The sequence below is a fragment of the Pinus tabuliformis genome, chromosome X (assembly GCF_031772625.1).
Source record: "Pinus tabuliformis cultivar Carrire ecotype Pingquan chromosome X, CPIR1, whole genome shotgun sequence".
Classification (NCBI taxonomy): Eukaryota; Viridiplantae; Streptophyta; class Pinopsida; order Pinales; family Pinaceae; genus Pinus; species Pinus tabuliformis.
In genome coordinates, this window is record NC_142308.1 from 369,074 (window position 1) to 392,548 (window position 23,475).

A 23,475-nucleotide genomic window follows, 5' to 3' on the forward strand; every position below is an offset into this window, starting at 1 on the left:
ATGCCCTGAAACTTAGAGAAAACCAGACGTGCGAAGTTAAGGTTAGATAGAAAAGATACTTGAGATGTCTTTGTTCTTCTTCTTTTCCTTTGCTTGGATGCCCAGAAGATGTCTTGTCTTGTGAGAGATCGAATTGTGCTCGAAGGAGGTTGAGTGCCTTATATATAGTGTTTTAGCTGGCTTGAATGGGTGTCTCTTCACTGGGGCCAACTTGAATTGAAGGTGGGCCGACTTGACAAGTTTAGAGCCAAAAATTCAAAATTCAAAATTTTCTCTTTTGAAACTGACATGAAGAACATGTCTTATATTAATCATTTCAAACACTAAAATAAAATGACATGAAGAACATGTCTTACATTTTTCATTATATATATTTCAAGGACTAAAATATTAATTATGAAGACCGACCATACATACAAAATTCAAAACCCACCACTCTGGAAACACTTGTTTCCAACACCCTATCTCATGCTATCTTGTGATTGAGGATTGAGACTCATTCTCTTCCTCACCTTTGCTTTGAGACAAGACTTTGGAGGATAAGCTATCTTCAATGGCCCAAGAGGGGGAACCCAAATGGAGGTATTGGGTGGTGCCGACAACAAGGATCGGGTGACTTTTAATTATTGGTTGTTCAATTTGAATAATAAGAGAACTCTCTTCTTTCCTTCCTCCAATACTATGCAATTGATTCATTTCATCAAGTTTACTCTTAGTATTTGGTAGGATACTAACTTTGTTGATCCTATTTAGTTAGGGTAGTTACATTTAGTTTCTTGTTTCTACCATTTTGCTCATGAAAGTCGATTGTTCCTATGTGCAGGCCAGCGAGGTTTGGATCTTGGAGCGGAAGATCAGAGAAAAGACTATTCAATGGGATCATCTCCAACCTTCACAATAACTGGTAAGTGATCCATAATTGCTTGGTAGTTACTAGAATGATGATGTTTACTACTTTAGGATTGAATAGGTTTTCTTTTTTATTTTGATTAGTTGTGCCCCCAACCCTGTCATAGGATAGCCAGAAAAATTCCATAACAAAAAAGAAACTAGAAGTTTCAAAGAAATGCTTCAAAATTTCAGGGTCTATTTCATGGGATCGGAGTCTATTTCCTTCTCTAGGGGATCCACTACCTTGAAAGATTTGTTGAGAAATCCAAGAGTGGCAGTTAAAACGATTTCTCTTAGTATGACATTATCTTGTGATGTTTTTCATTATTATTATTTGTTCTCTCGAGTTATCTTTTCTTATCATCGAGACTAATGCCAAAACAACAAATAGAAGAGAACACAAGATGTAGGCACGCTTCTGAGGCAAAACCCCACTCTAGGGGAAAACCCAGTGAAAATTATTCCTTCAGTAGATTCAAGATGAGACGACGAAGACCCATACAACTTAGACACGAGACTACCTCCATACACCAAGTCAACCTTGTCATGCTTCAGTTCTTTTGCTCCTGTAGCAGTCAGTCTTCTTCACACTTGTGTCTTTGCAGAGATCACCTATGCAACCAATCCGAGCTCCTTCATCCACTGTGATAGCACTGAGATACTATGAAATCACCATTGTAATAGCACCAAACTAAAGTTACTGTAATAGCACCAAGATGAGGTCACTGTGGTTATGTAAGAGCACCAAGTTGAGGTCATTGTGACAGCATTGAATCCTTTAGTCACTATAATGCAAGTTCATCTCTGTAATGACAACGAACCTCTACTTCTGAAATAGCACCGAGCTGAAGTCATCTGAACTGCACACACTATGATATCCGAACCAATGAAGACAATATCGCCGAAATATTGCGATATTTTCGGGGAGACGAGATATCGCTGAGGAAATATCGCGATATTTTCTCCCCAAAAATATCGTGATATTTCCGAAATATCGGCAATATCTCGGGAAAATATCGCGCTACGATTGAAAATATCACCCAGCAATAGCAAAAAATTGTCGTTGCGCTAAGTTACCAGGATACAGATACGGATCCGGATTCAGATCCGGATCCGGATACGGATCTGTTGGATTTTTGAAAAGCCAGGATCCGGATACAACGAGGATATGGCAAATACAAAAATATATAATAATATTTTTTAAAATTTTAGAAAATACATTTGATGTTTAAAATCAAAACCATTCATGAATCACAACATTAGAACTAAAATTATTAGATAATTTATGAATCTGAACACTGAAATGATGAAATTTAAAAACTAACAAACAAATAAACATATAAATATTAATAGCAACATATTGATATAATTGTTAAAATAAAGTTATAACATAAAATATATTTTATTTATTTATAAAAATTAAAAAAAAATATTTTAATTTTTAACAACCAAACATAAAGTTATGTAAGTTATGACTTATAAAAATAAAAAATTTAAAATGAAATACAAAACATACGGTTTATTAAACATAAATATATTGATTTAAAATAAATAAATTAAAATAACTTTATTATATATATTAACATCAAAATAAATTTTTTAACTAAATCAGAAATCTTTATATTGAAAGCTTATTTAAAAAACATATTGATTTAAAATAAATAAATTAAAATAACTTTATTATACATATGTATTAACCTCAAAATAAACTTTTTAATTAAATAAAAATTCTTTATATTGAAAGGTTATTAAAAAAACTTGACGCATAATTTTATTGAAATCTTTATCTATATATATATGTGTGTGGGGGGGGGATGGTATTAAAAAACTTCACACGTAATCTTAATAAAATCTTTATATATATATGCCAGATGGTATTAAAAAGCTTATATATTTATGCCAGATGGTATTAAAAAATATGACACGTAAATAAAGTAAAATAACTCTATTATATATATATATTAACATCAAAATAAACTTCTTAATTAAATCGGAAATCTTTATATTGAAAACTTATTAAAAAACAAATTGATTTAAAATAACTTTATTATACATATATATTAACCTCAAAATAAACTTTTTAATTAAATCAGAAATCTTTATATTGAAAGGTTATTAAAAAAACTTGACGCATAATTTTATTGAAATCTTTATCCATATATATATGCGGGAAGATGGTATTAAAAAACTTAACGCTTAATCTTAATAAAATCTTTATATATATATATATATATATAGATATGCCAGATGGTATTAAAAAACATAACACATAATTTTATTTAATTCTTTATATATATATATATATATATATATATATATATATATAAGCCGGCAGATGGTATTAAAAAACTACGTGTAATTTTATTTAAATCTTTATATATATATATATATATATACGCTGGCAGATGGTCACCAACTAAGTCACTAACTGACCATACGCAGATCCTAGCGTATCCGTATCCATACCAGTTTCGGATTCTGGGATCCGCGGTTCCACCTCTTGCCCTCAGCGGATCCGGTAACGTAGCCGTTGTTGCTTGAAAAGGCCAATTTTGTTTTTTTTAATTCATTTTCATTTTTGATTGCTGGACAAGGAAGGGGAGAGCTATGTGCTTGCTACCAAGGAGGATTTGAGTGTTGAATAGCCATTATCGCCACCAACAACGAAGATTTTGTTGATCTAAGATTGGAGAACAGTGAGACAATTTCATTTCTTCCATTAACAGGTATGTTCAAATAAACCCCTATGTTAATAAAAAAATTTATAGTTTTAGGATTATTCTTGCTTGCCTATTTGCCTACAAACATTTTGCTTGTTTTTTTTTTCCATTTGCTATGATTTTCATGCCCATGAGCAAATGCAAGGGTTTTCTCCATATTTGGAGAGCAAACTCCATTTTTTTTTAAACTTTCAAATGCACCCTCTTATTGTCATTTATGGTTTTTCATTGAATTCACATTGCAAAATAATGTAGCAAAAAAAATATTTTGTAAAATTAGGTGGTTATTACTTATTAATTCCAAATTATTTTTTTTGGTGCCCTAAGTTTGAGTTAGCTCACTACAAAATTCAAATATGCCAGAAGCCTTGGACCCATTTTGGGAATATGGGGAGCCTGATGGTGGGACAAATTGGGCATATCTTACATGCAAATTGTGTGGGACCAAGATGACAGGAGGGGTTACACGATTGAAATACCATCTGGCTAGACTCATTGGACATGATGTTGGGATTTGTACAGTTTCTAGTCCAAAGCTTATACGAAAAGCTCTTGAGGCAATTGATGAAAAAGACAGAAAGAAGGAAGAGACAGAAAGAAACAAGGCTAAACGTACAGGTAAATCTTTCAAGATATCTTCTCCAGATTTTGACGCTGAGGGTAGTGGGAGGGGCTCCACAGCATCACCTGCTACTGCTAGTGCGAAGTCATCATTTTTTGTTCCATGAACAGGACATGGATCACAACCTGGCATAAAATCACTTGTTAAAAAAAAGGAGAAGCAAGAAGCAGATAGAGTCATGGGGAGGTGTCTTTTCTGGAGTGACTTACCTCTCAGCATCACCAAAACCAATCCATTTTGGCAGCCAACGTGTGATGTTATTGTTGTTGTGAGCCCAGGGTACAAAAGTGCTACATATGAGGAGTTGCGGGGGCCAATTCTTCAAGCAGAAAAGAAGGACATCAACTCTAGATTAATGGAGTTGAAAAAAACATGGGAAGTTACTGGATGCACAGTGATGTCTAATGGTTGGACAGATAAGAAGGGTAGGACCCTTCTAAATTTCTTGGTACATTGTCCGAAAGGTACCATGTTTATTAAATCAGTGGATGCACCAGAACATATCAAAGATGCAGCAACAATATGTGAGTTGTTAGATGGGTTCATTTGGGAGATTGGTGTGCAGAATGTGGTGCAAGTCATAACAGACAATGCAGCTAATTATGTGTCTATCGGCAAGATGCTTATGGAGAGGCATCGCACATTGTTCTGGACTCTGTGTGCAACACATTGTCTTGATTTGTTGCTTGAGTATATGGGGAAACTCTCCTTCTTCAAGGAGGCGGTTGATATGGTTAGGAGCGTCCCCAAGTTTATTTATAACCATGCTTTTGTTCTTAGCCTCATGAGGAAGTTCACTAGAAACAAGGAGTTGCGGCGACCTGCAATCACACGTTTTGCCACAAACTTTATTACTCTTCAATCTTTGCTTCGATGTCAGTTCGAGTTGAAGCAAATGTTTGTGTCTGATCACTGGTGTAATTGTAGATACAGCAGGAGATAGGACGGGAAATCCATTGCAAAAATGGTGTACTCTGAGACATTTTGGCGTGGAGTAGAAGAAGCATGCTCACTTAGTGAACCTATAGTAAAGGTTCTCAAATTGGTAGATGGGGAGAACCCTGCAATGGCTTATTTGTATGAGGCCATGGATAGGGCCAAGGAGGCCATTCCTTCTTATTATGCAGACAAGGGTTCAGCTGGCCTTGATAGGCATATGATGTTATGGGATGTGATTGATAGTCGGTGGACAGGGATGCTTCATTGACCCATTCATGTAGCAGCACTCTTCCTCAACCCCGCATTTTCATACAAATGCGGCTTTGATTTTGATGGCGAGGTGATGGAAGGGCTCCATTCCTATATTCATAGGATGGTACCTGATCTTGAGCTTCGTAGCAAAATCAATCGCGAAATACAGTTATATCAGGATTGTGTTGGCCTATTTGGCTTTGATGATGCTATTAGGGAAAGGACCCTCTTCATGCCACATAAGTGACAAGTCATCACTCATTAAAAATTAGAATTTTCAATTTGGAATTTCCTTATAATTCTTATTTTTTTAAATTCAATTATGTAACTTTTATTTGAAAGTTTAATTATGTTTTAAGTTTTTGAATTTTTTATTTCTTTATTTTGTTGTAGATATTTGGTGGCGAAGCTATGGTGCAAGGGCACCAAATTTGCAGAAATTGGCCATAACAATCTTGAGTCAAACATGTAGCTCTTCAAGGTGTGAGCGCAATTGGAGTGTATTTGAGAAAATACACACAAAAAAGCGCAACAGGTATAACTTTGAGCTCCAGCCTTCAGTTGAGCAATTACACTTAATTGTAATTTTTAATATTCAATTTATGACCTTCAAGTGTCAAGAGTCAAGAGTCAAGACTCATTAGTTTTTTTGACACTCTTACAGGTTGGAGTTTGCACACCTCAATGATTTAGTGTATGTGCATTACAACATCCAACTTCGAGTGAGGCAAATAGAAGCACCAATGGATCCAGAGGCCATTTCCTTAGACAATATTGATGTATTGTCTTAGTGGAGGGTGGAGTCTGAGGAGCCCATCTTGGAGGAGTCACCTTCGTGGTTAGAGCCAGATGATCCATTAGAACAGGGGCAGCAAGAGGAGGAGGAGGAGGAGGAGGAGCAGCACTCGGAGGAGGAGCAGGAGGAGGACACTGTGGGAGCATCAGCATCAACACCATCTGCTATAGATATAGGAGAGCATAGCTCCATACCTAGCACACATTATTTGACATTACGTGCAGAGGCAGGGCTAGGGCCTTCTACTACTAGGGGCAAGCCTGGCAAACAACCCATCATGTTTTCTCGTAAAAGGGGGAGAGGGCAGTGATTTCAGATAGATAGTTGCTAGTTTTATTTGTTTTGCTACATATAAATCATGATGATGAGATACTTTTATATATGTGATGTTATTTTGTATTGGTTCTCCACATTTGAGTCCTTGAATGGACAATTATCAGGGATCAGCAGGTTTGTTATCGCCTTTGATGTATCATTTCTATTTGACATCATATATATCAGTGCTTTCTTCATATTTATGTGCCAATGTGTTTATTTCATGTTGTTATTGCTTTATATGTTTAAAAATCTGAAAAAAATGAATATATTATGCATTTTTTATGCGTGCCGATATTTTGCCGATACCGATATTTTCAACATTGATCCGAACTTTTCACTGTAAAGACACCGAAACATGTCTCTGAAATCCCTATCTGAACTTCTCTATGGTGAAGTTAATGCGAAGACCCTATGCTTGTATATATAGTGGTTGTCCAATATAATTAAGCCAACATGAGTATTCAAACAATTGTGTCAATATAGGCCGACATGTGATCACCTTATGGAAGCCAACTTGATGGAGATTCTTTCAACAGCAAGGAGACTTCGATGGATGGAGGAGTCTTTTCAAATTGACTTTGACAATAACTTGAAGCCTACAATGGAGGCTTGACCTATACATTTGACCCAAGCATGAAACCCATGCCTTAATAAGTCAATTCAATAATAATAAAAATTATTGTTGCTTTTCTTTTGACAAACATATTACATTTTGACTTCAAGTACAATTATGAAGACCGAACCTACATTCTTCAACACTCCCTCTTAAATAGGGAGGTATTCATATTTACATATAACCATAGAGGTACATGGAAGATCTCAAAAATGTGTCATCTACGAAGAAGTTTGGGCACCACAATGCCATGGAATAGATTCCTGACAAGGGAAATCTATCCATTGGTCTCTCATCAATTTAGGCACAACAATGCCACGAACTAGATTCCTGACCAGGACAATCTATTTGAGTAGGACTAAGATGGACTCAAGCTTTCAGCCTCTCTAGGTACCATCAGGCTTACTTGCTAACCACCAACCCAGGGATCCAGGTGTGTGTTAGAGCTCAATGACCGACGCTGCCTTTCCTACTTCAGCAACTAGACATCAATACAAGTGTCGGCCAGATATCCTCCCAGGCAATGCTTCACTTACAAAGCCTTAACACACCTTGATCCAGCAGATAAAGGACAACAAATCTCTCCCAATCAAATTGATCGGTGACCAGCATGCTATCAAAATTTCAAGTGATTTACCTGTACAAACACAACCCTAATCAATAATATACTTTCACATGTAATAATCAAATACAAACCTTCGAGGTCTTCCAGACAACTTGATGTTGCTTCTCAACTTTTCATAGTAGGACTTAGAGCTTTCCCAATGAATCTTTGACAAAATATTTCTCAATCGTGCAGCTTCCTTTCATACTTCTCATGCAGCAACATATTTCATAAATTGATCCAACTTCTCAGCAGCCCTACAAAAATATATTCTCCAATTTCCTTCTCTCACTCATGGCCTTCATAAAACGTACGGTTGTTAGTCGTGGTCTAGTGCATGACACATGAAGTAGAGAACCATATTTACTACTCCCTCTTAATCAGAGAGGATCTAATCATTCTTGTACAAGGAACCATCCTCTTATCCTAGGGAGATTCCTTTCATTCAAGCTCCCTCTTAACTTAGGGATTTCTACTTCTTCTTTACAATATCAGAGAATCTTTCATGACTTCCATCCTTCTTATCAGAGTCATTCATATATCATGCTTATCACATCAACTTTACTTACGATCATCTTCACCATCTTGAAGATGATGTACCTACACAACTTAGACAGCAAGTACAACCAAAATTATAGAAGCATGAAATTAGCCATATCAAAAACTTATAATAGCAGAAGAATTAGACTTTACAAACATAATCAGCAAGAGACTATATTTCAACTTCTTGCCCAGGTTTAGTTAAACCCTAAATCACATCAACAATTCATCAAGATATCAAACTCATTATATCTAGGGTTTCAATATTCTTTCAACGAGATGCAAAGTTCTTTCATATAGCAAACCCTATAGATAATTCAAAGTAATGTGTCTAACAATTATCAGAATTCATATGTTAGACTCCTTACTAGGATTTCATACTTATCCTAAATTTCGTACATGAGCTTTAACAATCAAAACCAATCATAGCTTAATCAACATCATGACTAGCATCTACTAGGGTTTCATGTAAACCCTAGATTTCCATCTACAAATTCTCAACAATCACTATATAGATAAATTAAAGACGGTTTATACATACTAGAGAATTTAACTACTACTAGGGTTTAGCTACTAAACCCTAGATTTTCCAAACAACATCATCGTAGACCATCAAACTTTGACTATGGCTTGTTTCCAAACCCAAGGACTCATGACCATTAACACTTAAGTAAACACATATATCTAGGAATTCATCAACATATCATAAGCACATCATATGTTAGGCAATATTAATATGTTAGGCATATACCAACCTACATCAGGCTAAGGTTTCAACCAAATGGACACATACCTAGGGTTTCATTCCTAGGACTCTAAATACATAACAAGGGTTTTTCTTATAGACCCAACCAAACCCTATTATACCAAAACTTCAAAAGTTTGGGATTTCAGACAACATCATTTCAACCCTAAGTTAGGGTTTTCATGATCGTACCAAACCCCAAACATGACATCATCAACAAAAACTTCAAATAGCATTCCCAATAACCCTAAGAAGTTTTAGGGTTTAACTTTCAGATATTAACATTATCATACCCTTAGTTCAGGGTTTTCCAGAGAACCTGTCTAGGGTTCTATAAAAATTAATTAAGAATATGAGGGTAGATTTATCAAGTGATTAATCACCCGAAACAAGAATCATTGCAATTCAATATAGCTAGAAATAACGATGTTAGTAATAGATTATCAAATGAATAAACATTTATAATAAAGAAATCAATGTTTTGTAGTTTAAGGCATACCTTTGTTCCTTGACAAACCTTGTAGGGACTCCTTGAAGTGCCATGATATTTTGTACCTGTAACAAATACTTCTAGAAAAAATATGTGATACCTAGAATACGATGTTAGCTCTCAATATATATTTTCTAACAATGGAAGATGGAATCAAATTTATCTTTCCTTCCAATTAATACTAAGATTTTTCTTTACATCCTAGATTACTTATAAAGATAATGATTTAAGGTTCTTGAATATCATTTTAGGGATTACATTTTTACCTTAGACTGACTATAAACTAGGACTATCTAAGCTCACAAAAATACGTACCTTGTGAATTACATACCTTTGATTTTATTAGACTTGTTGCAAGTGCATCTTGTTGAGTACAGAATACTTACTTGATTTTTCTTAAGCTAGTTCCTTATGCTAGTACTTGATAGATCTCCATAGGCAGTTGTACCAAGTTCCATTCCTTCAACGAGTGGAAGACAAAATATTTTTCACTGCTTTGATCTTATCATTGTAATATCACCGAGACTTCATTTCTGTGGTGGCACCGAGACCATCTTACTGTGTTGACACCGAACCCTTCACATTGTGGTGGCACCGAACCCTACATACCGAAATCTTCTCACTGTGGTGGTATCGAAATAGTGATTGCACCGAGACTGTGTTTACACTGAGACTGTGTTACAGTGATTGCACTGAGACCGAAACAATGATTGCACCTCAATCCAAATTGACCCAAGATTTACTGTGATTGCATCAAGAGTATACCAAACTTATTTCAGAGATAATCTGAGCTTGTTCTTTTGTGTAGAATGTGAGGTTCTATCACTTAATTCCATTGAAGTTTTCTCTGCAAAGTATAGCGAAGTCACATCCTAATTTTATTGTGATTGACCCAATTTCTGTGGAGTGAGGTATACCCTCCTTAAGTTGCCTTGATCACACAGAACCTATCTCTGAGAATACCTCAAAGATTGTATAAGTGGTCTTCAAACTACCTTTGACCATGACCATAGCTCTAATACCATGTTGAGAAATCCAAGAGTGGCAGTTAAAATGATTTCTCTTATTATGACATTCTCTTGTGATGTTTTTCATTATTGTTATTTGTTCTTTCGAGTTATATTTTCTTATCATCAAGACTAATGTAAAAACAACAAATAGAAGAGCACACAAGATGTAGGCACGTTGCCAAGGCAAAACCCCACTCTAGTGGAAAACCTAGTCAAAATTCTTCCTTCAGTAGATTCAAGATGAAACAACCAAGACCCTTACAACATAGAGTCGAGACTACCTCCATCCATTAAGTCAACCTTGTCATGCTTCAGTTCTTTTGCTCCTGTAGTAGTCAGTCTTCTTCACACTTGTGTCTTTGAAGAGATCACCTCTGCAACCAATCCAAGCTCCTTCATCCACTGTGATAGCACCATTATAATAGCACTGAGATGTGAAAATTTATGAATCTATACAAACAGAAATCCTATTGTAGTCATTGGTTTATCATCTCCTACTTGTTATTTCATTCAACAAGTTATTTAATTATAAACAATGATGAAAAACACTACTGTAGACTACACTGACATACAGATCATAAACTGAAACAATAGATGAGACAAACACACAAGGGACACTGTTATTTTTGGACAACACATCCCCAGAAAAACCAGTGCAGCAGATAGAGATTTTGTATTATTAAGCAAGTAGAGTCTGATTATAACTTGTTGCCTCTCACATCGGATAACCTTTCAGAGAAGTCTCAGCAGCAAGAAATACATACGAGGGTTTACCCCGTTCTCCAAGTCACAACTGATCCACTGAGTGGCCTGACTCCGGCAAGCACTGTGAAATCCTAGCGTAATTCCTGCTTGGGCCAGCGTCTTGCCTCTAGGAGACTGTGTCACCCCTTTTGCTGGATTGATTTGCTGGAGGAAGACTGTTGTTCAGCCCTCCCAGCTTAGAACCTCGCTTCTCTAGCAAAATCTCGAACTTCTGACGAATATCTTGCACTGTCACTGCAAGAGACCCTTTTGGCTTTCGTCAACACTGTGTGAACCTCTTCCTGGACTGCGTAGGCCTCTGTGCTGCCTCTCTAATGCTATTGATGCCTCTCTGCCCAGTCCTCTTTGGCTCGGAACTCCTTTCCGATCCAAATCTCTGCTTCTGCCCCTCCCACTGCAACTTAGATCACTAGTTCGATTTTCTCAGCAAACCACGCCCCAGAAAAATCGAACTGATTTGATCACTTGGTGTATCTCCAACTGACCCTCAAGCCTCCTCTTATACTTTTCCTGTTGATGAATCAACGGTCGAGATTAAGTCCCTAATCAACGGCTAAGATTAAAACAGACTTGATCCTCATCTCTTCAAGCTTCTCACCTTTATTTTTATTAATACCCATTAATATTTTTATTTTCCTAAGTTTAGACTTAGGAACCCCATTAAAAATATTAATTATTTTAATAACTCACAATCCAGGTGGAATTTCTCCAAACGACTTCTGAGTCTTGGAGATCTTATGTGTTCTAGCCCCTCCACAAAATTTCAGAGCTAGAGCACATCCGATGCTACCCCAAAATCAACACTCCCTCTTAGCGAGGAATGTGCTCTAGCAATACTTCCCAATAGAAGCATCACACTAATCCATGGCATCGGTCCTCTATGTTGCATCCTGTACTGCTATCCATGACACTGCCATTGATACATCTATACTATAGCTCCCTCTCAAAAAAAATGTTGCATCATGTTGCCCATAGCACTGCCACCGCTAACTGTTGCACTGCAACTCAGTTGCTGAGAAGTAAGCAATTGAAAAGCCACCCAAAAGTTGACATACTGATCAGTTTGGATACCTCATGATGCTGAAGCTACCTCTGCTGCTAAATTGTGCTAACCCTCTGATGCTACTGCGTTGTTGTTGGCTCTGTGCCTCCCAACCTGCTACAACCTCCATTGCGCTACTTCAGACTCTGGCACTCTAGCTCTGCCACTGTTGCTCCATCATCCCTTGCACCAAATGACTCTCATCATTCTACTACTGTCATTAAAGGCTCCTGTAGCAGTATCTAATCCAAGAGTTTGGGCACCTCAACGATCCTGCCCCTATGTAGTCCTCCCGACTACAGCTCAATATCGCCCCACCTCTTCTCTAGAGGTGCATGAGCACTCATGGCACAATCCTCGTCATCATCCTCCTTGTCATCTTTCGCTGGAGCAGCCTTCGAGTCAGACTTCTCTTCCTTGCCCTTCTTCCGAGGGCACTAAGTGGCGAAATATCCCAGTTCCCCACACCTGAAGCATCTGACTTTGGTTATGTCTTTCTTTTTCCTCTTCTGCTACCTTGGTTGTCCTGCTAATGCGAGAGTTGCATCCTTCTCTTCCTCCTTGACTTTGACTCCTTTGTCGCTACTTCCTACCTTGGTTAACCGCGTTATCTCTTCCTGTCCAAGAGTTGCCCACATCTCCTCCCAACTAGGGAGAGAAGCCCTGCCCAAGATGCTCTGGACAAAGGTCTCCCAGTCTTTAGTGACTGCATTTAGGGCAGTCTTGACCATGAACTTAAGATCTGGTGTAGACCCCACGGAAGTCAGCTGGTCTCGAATCGCTTGCAACCTGAGAAGGAAGGGATCGATTTCTTCTCCCTTCTGCATTTGATACTATCTCAGCTAGTTCTCAAGCAACATCTTCCGTTGAACGAAAGTTCCCTCATATAAGGTGGTCAAGGCCTCCCACATTTCCCTTGGTGTTTCCTTCTCAGCAATATGTGGGATCACATGATCCTTGACCCCGTCCAAGATCATGCACTTCGCCTTCGCTTGAGGCTCCTGATATTTCTTGAGAGGATCAGCATCGACCGATACAACCACCACTTTCAAGGCATAATCCTTGATGCGATTCTTGTCCAAGACTGCCAGGATCCTAGCCTTCTAGATGACAAAGTTGGCTGCTCCATCCAATCTGTCTTGATCCCTCAGTACATTGACTGTCATCTCTGCTCAAACAAGTGTAGAACAAGGTCTCTTCTCCTTCTCTCGTTGTTGCCCCAACAAGACTTGGATCTGGATTTCTTTGGCACTAGAAATCCTCTAAGGAACAATTTCCTTCTAGACTCCCTCTGAGTCCTGATTTCCTTCACAGAAATCCTCCTGCCAAATAATGTCGAATCACCACTCCCCGATCTTCTTTTGTTGCTGCTCAGCAACCTGAATCTAGATGTCTTTGGCAAGAAATCTGTTAAGGCAGTGACTCCCTCTACCTTGGTTTCGTCTCCACAAACACTGTTCTGCAACAACAACAATAGTGTCCCACTAGCACCACAGATCGAATCTGCACTACTCCTACAGCCCCGGCAACTGACTGATTTGAGCCCCTCAGGCTCTGCGTTGGCCCAGAGAGCTGACGCAGTCACTGTGTGAGCTCCTCTCGGCTACTGCGTCTCCTCCTCCTGGCTCAGAAAGCTGACGCAGGCACTACGTGAGCTTCTGTGTCACTCCTCTGGCACTACGTCACTCCTTCAGTTGCTTCTCTGGCTCTGAAACAACGCTGTCACTCGAGACAGCTGCCTCTTTGCAGCAGATTTGCTGGATCTCCCGACTGATGGCTTTAGTGTCCTATGATCTGCAATGCTCTGATACCATGTGAAAATTTATGAATCTATACAAACAGAAATCCTACTGCAGTCACTAGTTTATCATCTCCTACTTGTTATTTCATTCAACAAGATATTTAATTATAAACAATGATAAAAAACACTACTGCATACTACACTGACATACAGATCATAAACTGAAACAATAGATGAGACAAATACATAAGGGACACCGTTATTTTTGGACAACACATCCCCGGAAAAACCCAATGTGGGAAAATTGGTGCAGCAGATAAAGGGTCTATATTATTAAGCAAGCAGAATCTGGGTACAACAGGATACCTCTCACACCGGTTAACCTTTCAGAGAAAGGTTGGCAGCAAGAAATACATACAAGTGTTTACCCCGTTCTCCAAGTCACAACTGATCCACTGAGTGGCCTAACTCCAACAAACACTGCGAAATCCCAGCACAATCCCTGCTTGGGCTAGCGTCTTGCCTCTAGGATACTGCGTCACCCCTTCTGCTAGATTGATTTGCTGGAGGAAGACTATTGTTTAGCCCTCCCAGCTCAGAACCTCGCTTCTCTAGCAAAATCTAGAACTTCTGACGAATATCCTACACTGTCATTGCAAGAGACCCTCTTGGCCTGCGCCAGCGCTGCGTAAGCCCCTTCCTGGACAACGTATGCCTCTGCGTTGCCTCTCTGATGCTATTGATACCTCTCTGCCCGGTACTCTTTGGCTCGGAACTTCTTTCCGATCTAAATCTCTGCTTCTGCCCCTCCCACTGCAACTGAGATCACTAGTTTGATTTTCTCAGCAAACCATGCCCCAAAAAAATCGAACTGATTTGATCACTTGGTGTATCTCCAACTAACACTCAAGCCTCCTCTTATACTTTTGTTGTTAATGAATCAACGGCCAAGATTAAGTCCCTAATCAACGGCTAAGATTAAAACAGACTTGATCCTCATTTCTTAGAAGCTTCTCACCCATATTTTTATTAATACCCATTAATATTTTTATTTTCCTAAGTTTAGACTTAGGAACCCAATTAAAAATATTAATTATTTTAATAACTCACAATCCAGGTGGAATTTCTCCAAACGATTTCTGAGTCTTGGAGATCTTATGTATTCTAGCCTCTCCACAAAATTTCAGAACTAGAGCACATCCGATGCTACCCCAAAATAAACACAAGATACTGTGAAAGCACCACTGTAATAGCACCAAACTGAAGTCACTGTAATAGCACCGAGATGAGGTCACTGTGGTTATGTAAGAGCACCGTGTTGAGGTCATTGTGATAGCACCGAATCCTATAGTCATTGTAATGTGAGTTCATCTTTGTAATGACAACAAACCTCTATTTCTGAAATAACACTGAGCTGAAGTCATCTGAACTGTGCACACTGTGATATCCAAACTTTTCACTGTAAAGACACTGAAACATATGTCTTTGAAATCCCTATTTGAACTTCTCTGTGGTGAAGTTAATGCGAAGACCCTGTGCTTGTATATATAGTGGTTGTCCAATATAATTGAGTCGACATGAGTATTCGAATAGTTGTGTCTATATAGGCCAACATGTGATCACCTTATGGAAGCCGACTTGATGGAGATTCTTTCAACAGCAAGGAGACTTCGATGGATGGAGGAGTCTTCTCAAATTGACTTTGACAATAACTTACAATGGAGGCTTGACCTATACATTTGACCCAAGCATGAAACCCATGCTTTAATAAGTCAATTCAATAATAATAAAAATTCTTTTTGCTTTTCTTTTGACAAATATATTACTTTTTTACTTCAAGTGCAATTATGAAGACCAAACCTAGTTACATTCTTCAACAAGATCCTGGATGGATCTGGATCGGACCTGCAGATCCTACACAGGGGTGACAGATCTTGTAACATAGGTTTGATGCCAAGGTGTGCATGTTGCCTCTTTTGGCATATGTAGGGAGAGATGGTCAACAATAGATTCTAACCCTACTGTTGTAGTTATTGATGTAATCTTATGTTTATCATAGTAATATAAGACAGATTTCAAGAATATATATAAAACATGATTTTTACATGTTGAATTAGCTATTCAAAGATGAATATTGAAAAGGCGGTCAAATTAAACAAAGATTCAAGTAAAATATAGTTGTCTGTACTATTTTTTTATGTGCAACTAAGAGAGAATGCTACTAACGAATGCAATTATCTCTTCATAAATAAAACACAAGCAGGCTGTCTTCGTAAGTCCTACAAAGTGGCTTAATAACGGGCTGATTAATTTGCATAGGTTGAGTTGTTTGTACTATTTCCTTTCTTTATGTACAACTAAGAGAGGATGCTACTAACGAATGCAATTATCTCCACATAAATAAAACACAAGCAGGCTGCCTTCATAAGTCCTACGATTTGGCTTAATCATGGGCTGATTAATTTGCATAGGTTGAGATCTTAATGTTCATGACAAACCTAGATGGCAAATGACTATGTATGGAACAATTAGATAAAATCATTATAAAGTCAGATACCACAAAATATTTGGAAAAAGTAAGTCACTTTCATATCTTTTAGAAAAAGATAATGACCAATAACATACCAAAACTTGTCCCTGTTATTTGTAGGCACATAAAACATGGTTTGAGCTGGGACACCACATTCTCCACCTGAATCAAGGTTCTTATAGAAAGAACCTGTATTTGGCCAATCACGTTCATGGTTTCCACTGTAATAGAAAAAAATGAAAAATTAGTTAGAAGAGCATGTCTCAAAATTGAACTGTCCTAGAAGTCATGATAGTATGAAGAATTATAGAAGCTAAAATAAGCTAAACAACTCGATCATAAACCTGGCTATCATGTAAGGAACATGTGAAGCAATAGGCTCTATTTGTGATGTAAATTGATCCCATTGAGAGATGTATCCATTTGCATAAACAATGTCTCCAATATGGAAAACTATGTCAATATTCTCCAAGTCCTCAACTAGCCTATCAGTAGTGTTAAGAGACCCGGGCTGGAAGTTATTATACTCATTAGACCCATCACGTTCTGCCTGTAAACAATAAATTTCCAGTAAAACAGTATTCTCGAAGTTTCAATAAACAAGTCTTCAACATAACGAGCTTGTATTGATTCCTACAATTAGTGAAAATTCATCACATTTTGGCAGGGAAGAAGCTTCATAAAATAAGAATGGACAAACGAAGATGTGTTTCCTCTTTGACAATAAGTCACGGATATGGTCTTGGGAAGTACCGAAACATTGGCAAATATTTATTAGCATCAAATTAGAACTACAAATTCAACGTTCTAAAAAGATTTATGAATGCCTTATGCACCTACAATTTCATAGAAAGATTGCTTGATTTTTCTAAATAACATCATTTTATTAGATAAGACATCCTCAGTTTCAATTACTGAATCTCTTTTGTAAATATTTTGTAAAAACCAGCCAAATGGGAAAGACTGTCTACTAAAATTCTCCATAAAGCTCTATTTAGACATTAGAGCCAAAAAGAAATGGAACTAACCTTCCCCATGTCCCCAAAAATAATCACACGTTGTAGAGAATCTTGTCCAGGATATGGAGATGATGTAAATAAATTTACTTTTCCCCAGACATATGAACCGTTGAATAGCCTATGACCAACTCTGTAATAATATCTGTACCATTCATGTCCAAGTCAAAGGACCGCATAAGGAAAAAATGTTGGGACAGAATACCTAAAAGATTTAGCCATTATCACTTTGTATCTTTTTTCTTGCAAGTTCAAGATTTCTCTAAATAAAATAAATTTCCAAAAATAAATGTACAGAATGGTAAATCTAACTCCAACAACCAATGTGTTAGATAATAACAGCCAACTAAAACAAAGTCAATGATCACAATCTGGAAACTAGCCTTACTTCATGTTTGGCCATAAGTCATGTAGAAAACTCGTGTGTATAAAACCAGGGTCACGCCAGCCAACAGTACGAGCAGGTGCACCTACAACACAAATCAGTATGTGGATGTATCTAGACTTATCCGCATTCCAAACACTGAAATCTTTCTTCCATATCACGAATCAAGTAATCAGCATTTTTGTCGTAATTTAAGTAAAATTATATTCACAATCCTTAAACACATATTATATATATAAGAATCAAGTGAAATTATATCCAGATTCCTACACAGATGCAGGCACACCAAAAATGACAAACATGAAGCCACCAGATATCATAATACATTACAGTCCACACAATTATATCCACATGCAGGCACACCAAAAATGGCATATGAAGCAGCCAGTATCATATTTCATTACAGTCCCCACAATGATATCCAGAACTCCTAATCCTCTCCAACTGTATGCACATTAACTCGAAAATATATATTTCGGTTTTACTGACAGTTTTGACTATTGTTGGGACCCTATCTTTGACAAGGAATAACCTTTTTTTAATATAATAGATTGGGCAAATTTAGGAACATATTTATAATTTTATAAAGATCCTTCTATAAGGAGATGCCATGTGACATAGTTGACATGGTCAAACCTTCAAATGAATAATAAATGCATGCTTTAAAAGGAATTCATGGAATAAAAGATGACAAGCAACATTGTGGCCGTATTTATTCACTCAAAAGGAAAAAGGGAACACTCCGCTCAAGAAGGATTCTAGGGTCCTCTGAAAACAAATTATTATTTTATTAATTATGGTTTGATTTGAAATGTATAAATGGAGGAGGAATTCATTTGCTAAAGGCATGGTTAGTGTAATGTACCCTTCGAATGAATTACCCATGGTGAGGGACATTGTAGCCTATTTAACCCCATAGGCTATAGTCATTTGTAAAGGGGGAAACCAATTATTCAATGTTATTGGGATAACATTGGGTAAATTGGGGTAGTTTGAAAAATGTGGTGATTTTGGTTGATCACTAACCATTTGGGGTTGAACAATGTCATGGTTTTGGTTGACTACTAACCATTTTGGGTTGAACAATGACGTGATTTTGGTTGACCACTAATCATCTTCACTCCCCACTTAAGGTGCAAAAGAGTTTCACCATCGTACTACCCCCCCTAAAGGTGTAAGAGCATCTTTTCAATGTGCTCCCCCACTTGAGGTGTGGAGAGTACCATCTTTGTTTCATGTTTTAATTTCATAGAACATATAAAATTGGATCCAGATCATGCCCAAAATCATCTAGAATAATTGTTTGAAAGATTTCCACTTCAAGGATTCTAGAATTTAGCCTCTAGGGGGCAGCTCAATTGGCAATGACCGTGTTATCAAGTATTATGTAAACTAAGAGATCTGAGCTTCAAATCCGTCTCGATTAACCCGTGTCTGCAAAAGGGGTGTACGTAGGCACCTAGAGATTATAGTGGTAGTGGTTGGAATCAACCGAGTGTCATGCAAGGAAAAAACCTGCCTAGTTGTCGATTCCTCTAGATACAAATTAAAAAAAAAAGGATTCTAGAATTTACTACCAAAATGGTGTGATTTTAGACTAATGCTCATTTTGGCACAAAATTGAATCATTGAATCTAATATGGTAATATTTGTGAATTAGCGAAACTTATTAGAGGACTGTCATGATTGCTAAGATACCAACGGCACTCGTCAAAGGACAGTATCTCAAGTGGTAGTTAGCGGGTTTAATTCTCCCTCCACCTGCGTTCCATTCTTCGGAGACATGTTAGCATGTGTGGCAAAAATTTGAACATGTTGAAAATTGTGACAAGCAATTCCTATAAGCCCGAAGGGGCAGGAAAAATTGAATACATTATATTGAGGTGAATATTAGCAGTCGTCGTGATTCGATCTTGGGTCTTGCCTAGAACAGTCCTTCGAATTTACTGATTCACCAATTACTGTTAACAAAAAAAGATACCAGCAACACTCTATTTTCTTTTTTCTGCAATGGCATTTTCAAAATCTTTATGCAATTGAGGAATTCTAAGTCTGGTACAATTTTATTTATTAGTCATACTAAATTCTAGAATAAGTTCACACCTTTCTTGATACGATTCATGGTACAGATAAGGTTCATATTTCAATAAATCAGCCAGCACATGATTTCATGACTTGGCATCTTCCTTTTCTAGCACAAAGAAACATTCTTTGCTGATCTAAAATTTCCATTGAATTCTAAGTCTGGTACAATTTTATTTATTAGTCATACTAAATTCTAGAATAAGTTCACACCTTTCTTGATACGATTCATGGTACAGATAAGGTTCATATTTCAATAAATCAGCCAGCACATGATTTCATGGCTTGGCATCTTCTTTTTCTAGCACAAAGAAACATTCTTTGCTGATCTAAAATTTCCATTCATGATGAGTGGGTTCTACTACTAAGCATTATTGTGCTAACAAGAAGATTTAAATCTGATTCAAATGGTGATCCCAACTTGATTTGCTATAGCACGTTAATCTGATTTGTGAAAATTTGGTGACCCAAATTCCTACTACAGCAACTAATTAAATTCCTCCTACTTGTTAATTTCTAAATCAAGTTATTTGCAGTGTTACACAGTAAACATCGAAATAAAATCTATTGCAGCCTTCACAATATAAAATACTGCGGAAACAAAATACCAGACAGGGGAGAAATAAACACACACACAATTACACCATTGTTTTTCGACCAATGTCCCTGAAAAAACCCAATGTGGGAAAACTGGTGCAGCAACTAAGGGTTTTATTATTATGCAGTAGTAATCTGAGTACAAATCATTAGATGCCCAAACTGGCTATCTGATACAAAGAATAAACTAGCAAAGAGGTAGTGAGAAATATTCTCACACTGTCACAGGCGATCCGACACTGATCAGGCTTTGGAAGGCTAGCCCCACGCTGCGTCTACGTCAGCCTACGCAAATCTGCGTCACAGCCTCTAGGAACTGCGTCACCTCCTCCTCTGATCTTCTGCTCACTGGAACTTCGACCCTCTGACCCTTTGGTCTCACATCCTGGCTTCTAGCTCTAGATCTCGACTGCTCCCAGCAAAAATACGAACTCCCTCTGAAGCTCTGCGCTGCCTCTTTGAACCTCTCGTTGCCTTCTCTGCCTTGCACTCTCCGGAACTGGAAAATGCTCCTCCAGTCTACTATCCCTACCCCTCACTGCAAGAAAATCACTTGATCTCTCTCCGGCAACTCAGCGTTGCTATTCTTGAGAAATTCGATCTCTAGATCTCACTATCTCGATGTGTTCTCCAAGTGCCCATCAAGCTCCTTATTATAATCTCTCGTTGGAGCATCAACAATCAAGATTAAAACATAATCAAAGGCTAAGATTAACTGGGAGTTGACCCTCGTCTTATCTAGAAGATTTGCATCAAATTTAATTAATACCCTTTAATTAATCACATTTCCTAAGTTTAGATTTAGGAATACAATAAAAATGATAAATTATTTTAATTAAACCATCTCTAGGTGGAATTTTTCCAAATGATTTATGGGTCTTGGAGAATGCATGTGTCTTAGCCTCTCTGCAAAATCTCAGGGCTAGAGCACATCCGATGCTACAGAAATCAACATGATTACAGTGTTCACCAAGCAATGAAATGATTGATGTGTTGGCTCATTCTGGAATTTAGAGCTTTGAACTAAATAAACTAGCACATTTGAGACATTTGGCATAATTAAAAATAAATATTAATGCAAATCGGCCAGTTTGTAGTTTACCACAAGCACTTAATTTGCAGCACTTGTTCCTCATGGTATATTGTTGGCACTATGGTATGCAAACTTTTGTGACTGTCACTCATTTAATGATCAGATTTATGCGCAAATTTCATTACCTATTTGCTCCATAACCACTTTAATTGAACAATCTCACTACAGCAACATATGTGTATCTTATAAAAAGGATGATGTTGAAACTCGATGTGACTTGGAAGGCAAACCAACGAGGATTTTGTCAAAATAACTTCACTTTCCAAAACCAGTTTGTCTAAAACATTTGCCACCATATGCATATTTTGATCAATCACATTCTTGCCAGTGTTATAAGGACCGAACCAGACCAGCTGATTCCAGTGTTTTTAATACCGGAACCGGTGACCGGACCGGTCCACCTAATGAACCGGTTTACCGACCGGAACCGGTCTAACCGGGACTGGTTTGGTCTAAACGAACCGGTTTTTAAAAAATACATTAAATAATTAATTTTTAATGAAACAAAACTATTTTTAAGATGTAAAACCATGATTCCAAGCCAATAGAGACAAAATATGCAAAGTTTGCTCATTTATATACCATGCAAAGGTGAATATATCAAAATGGCACCGAGTGCAATACATATCATCGACAAAATAGCAAAATACATTCTTTCCCCTACAGTTCCTTGAGACAAGCTTATATTTGTACCAAATTTGTGCAGTTGTATATCTGACTAATGAAAGCAGGTTATTTTAATCTATGAACTTGTCTTTGTTTTATGATTCAGTTTTAGGGATTTTAGTTACCAAGAGTTATTCTATTATCACCTTGCTGATTTACATTTTTCAGACATTCTCCATCACCTATTCAATTTGGCACTTGTACAAAAATTATAAATATCCCATCATTTCATTTCTAATAACTTTTTGTTAATTGGTTGCAATTATATTTGGGCAAAACAGGGCACAGCCCTGGGAAGTTATGACAGGACTGTTTATGAAGATATCCAGCAGAGGAGGATGCCGCAGCCTGCCATGCATGCTTTGAACCATATTTGACCAGCATGGAGTGTGCACCAGTTTAGAAATATTTTGGAGGTTATCATGTGGAGGCACCCAACATGCTGAAACCCTTAGTGTTATCTTGGGAAAAAAGAAGTTGGAGAAACAAAAAGCCTAATTTAGCATACCAAATTAACCCTGAGCAGTGCACATTAGAAACAGCATTAAGCATAAATTCATGACCAAGTTATCAGTGCCATCCTTATTCCTCTACACCATCTAAGTCTCCTTGTCATTTTATTATCTAGTCTTAGTGTCTGAGTACAAAAGCCACTCTAGGCTATCTTTGTAAATCAACAAGATCTTGACCAGTGACTATTGTTCCATGTCCCCTATGGTTCCTTTGGACAAACTTATATTTATACCAAATTGTGAATTTCTGTCTCAGATTAATGAAAGCAGCTTTGTTTGATCTATGAAGTTGTATTTTGCTTTATATGGCAGGCCCAAAATGACTTCTGGTGCACGATAAGAGCGTGACTGTACATACGAACATAAGTGATCTGTTTGAAAGCAACTGCTCCCAAGATCTATAACTTTTATTTCACACCGACTGTAACTTTTTACAAGAATGTTTTCAGGCTTCAGATCACAGTGGTCGCTCTGTCCATAAACCGGCCGGTTTAGGACGGAACCGG

The 23,475-nt window shown here is 37.4% G+C and overlaps 1 protein-coding gene across 4 annotated transcripts in view; it reads right to left on the reverse strand.

Moving 5' to 3' along the window:
- LOC149137965 (putative inactive purple acid phosphatase 27) overlaps window positions 1-23,475 on the reverse strand; it is a 357,459-nt gene that overhangs the window by 87,441 nt on the left and 246,543 nt on the right. For all 4 annotated transcript variants that reach the window (XM_089453021.1, XM_089453020.1, XM_089453018.1 and 1 more), the window contains 4 exons: window positions 18,023-18,104; window positions 17,647-17,779; window positions 16,963-17,168; window positions 16,714-16,839 (listed from right to left, as the gene is read on the reverse strand). In XM_089453021.1, the coding sequence (XP_089309147.1) occupies window positions 16,714-16,839; window positions 16,963-17,168; window positions 17,647-17,779; window positions 18,023-18,104 (547 nt within the window). The remainder of the gene's footprint in view (window positions 1-16,713; window positions 16,840-16,962; window positions 17,169-17,646; window positions 17,780-18,022; window positions 18,105-23,475) is intronic.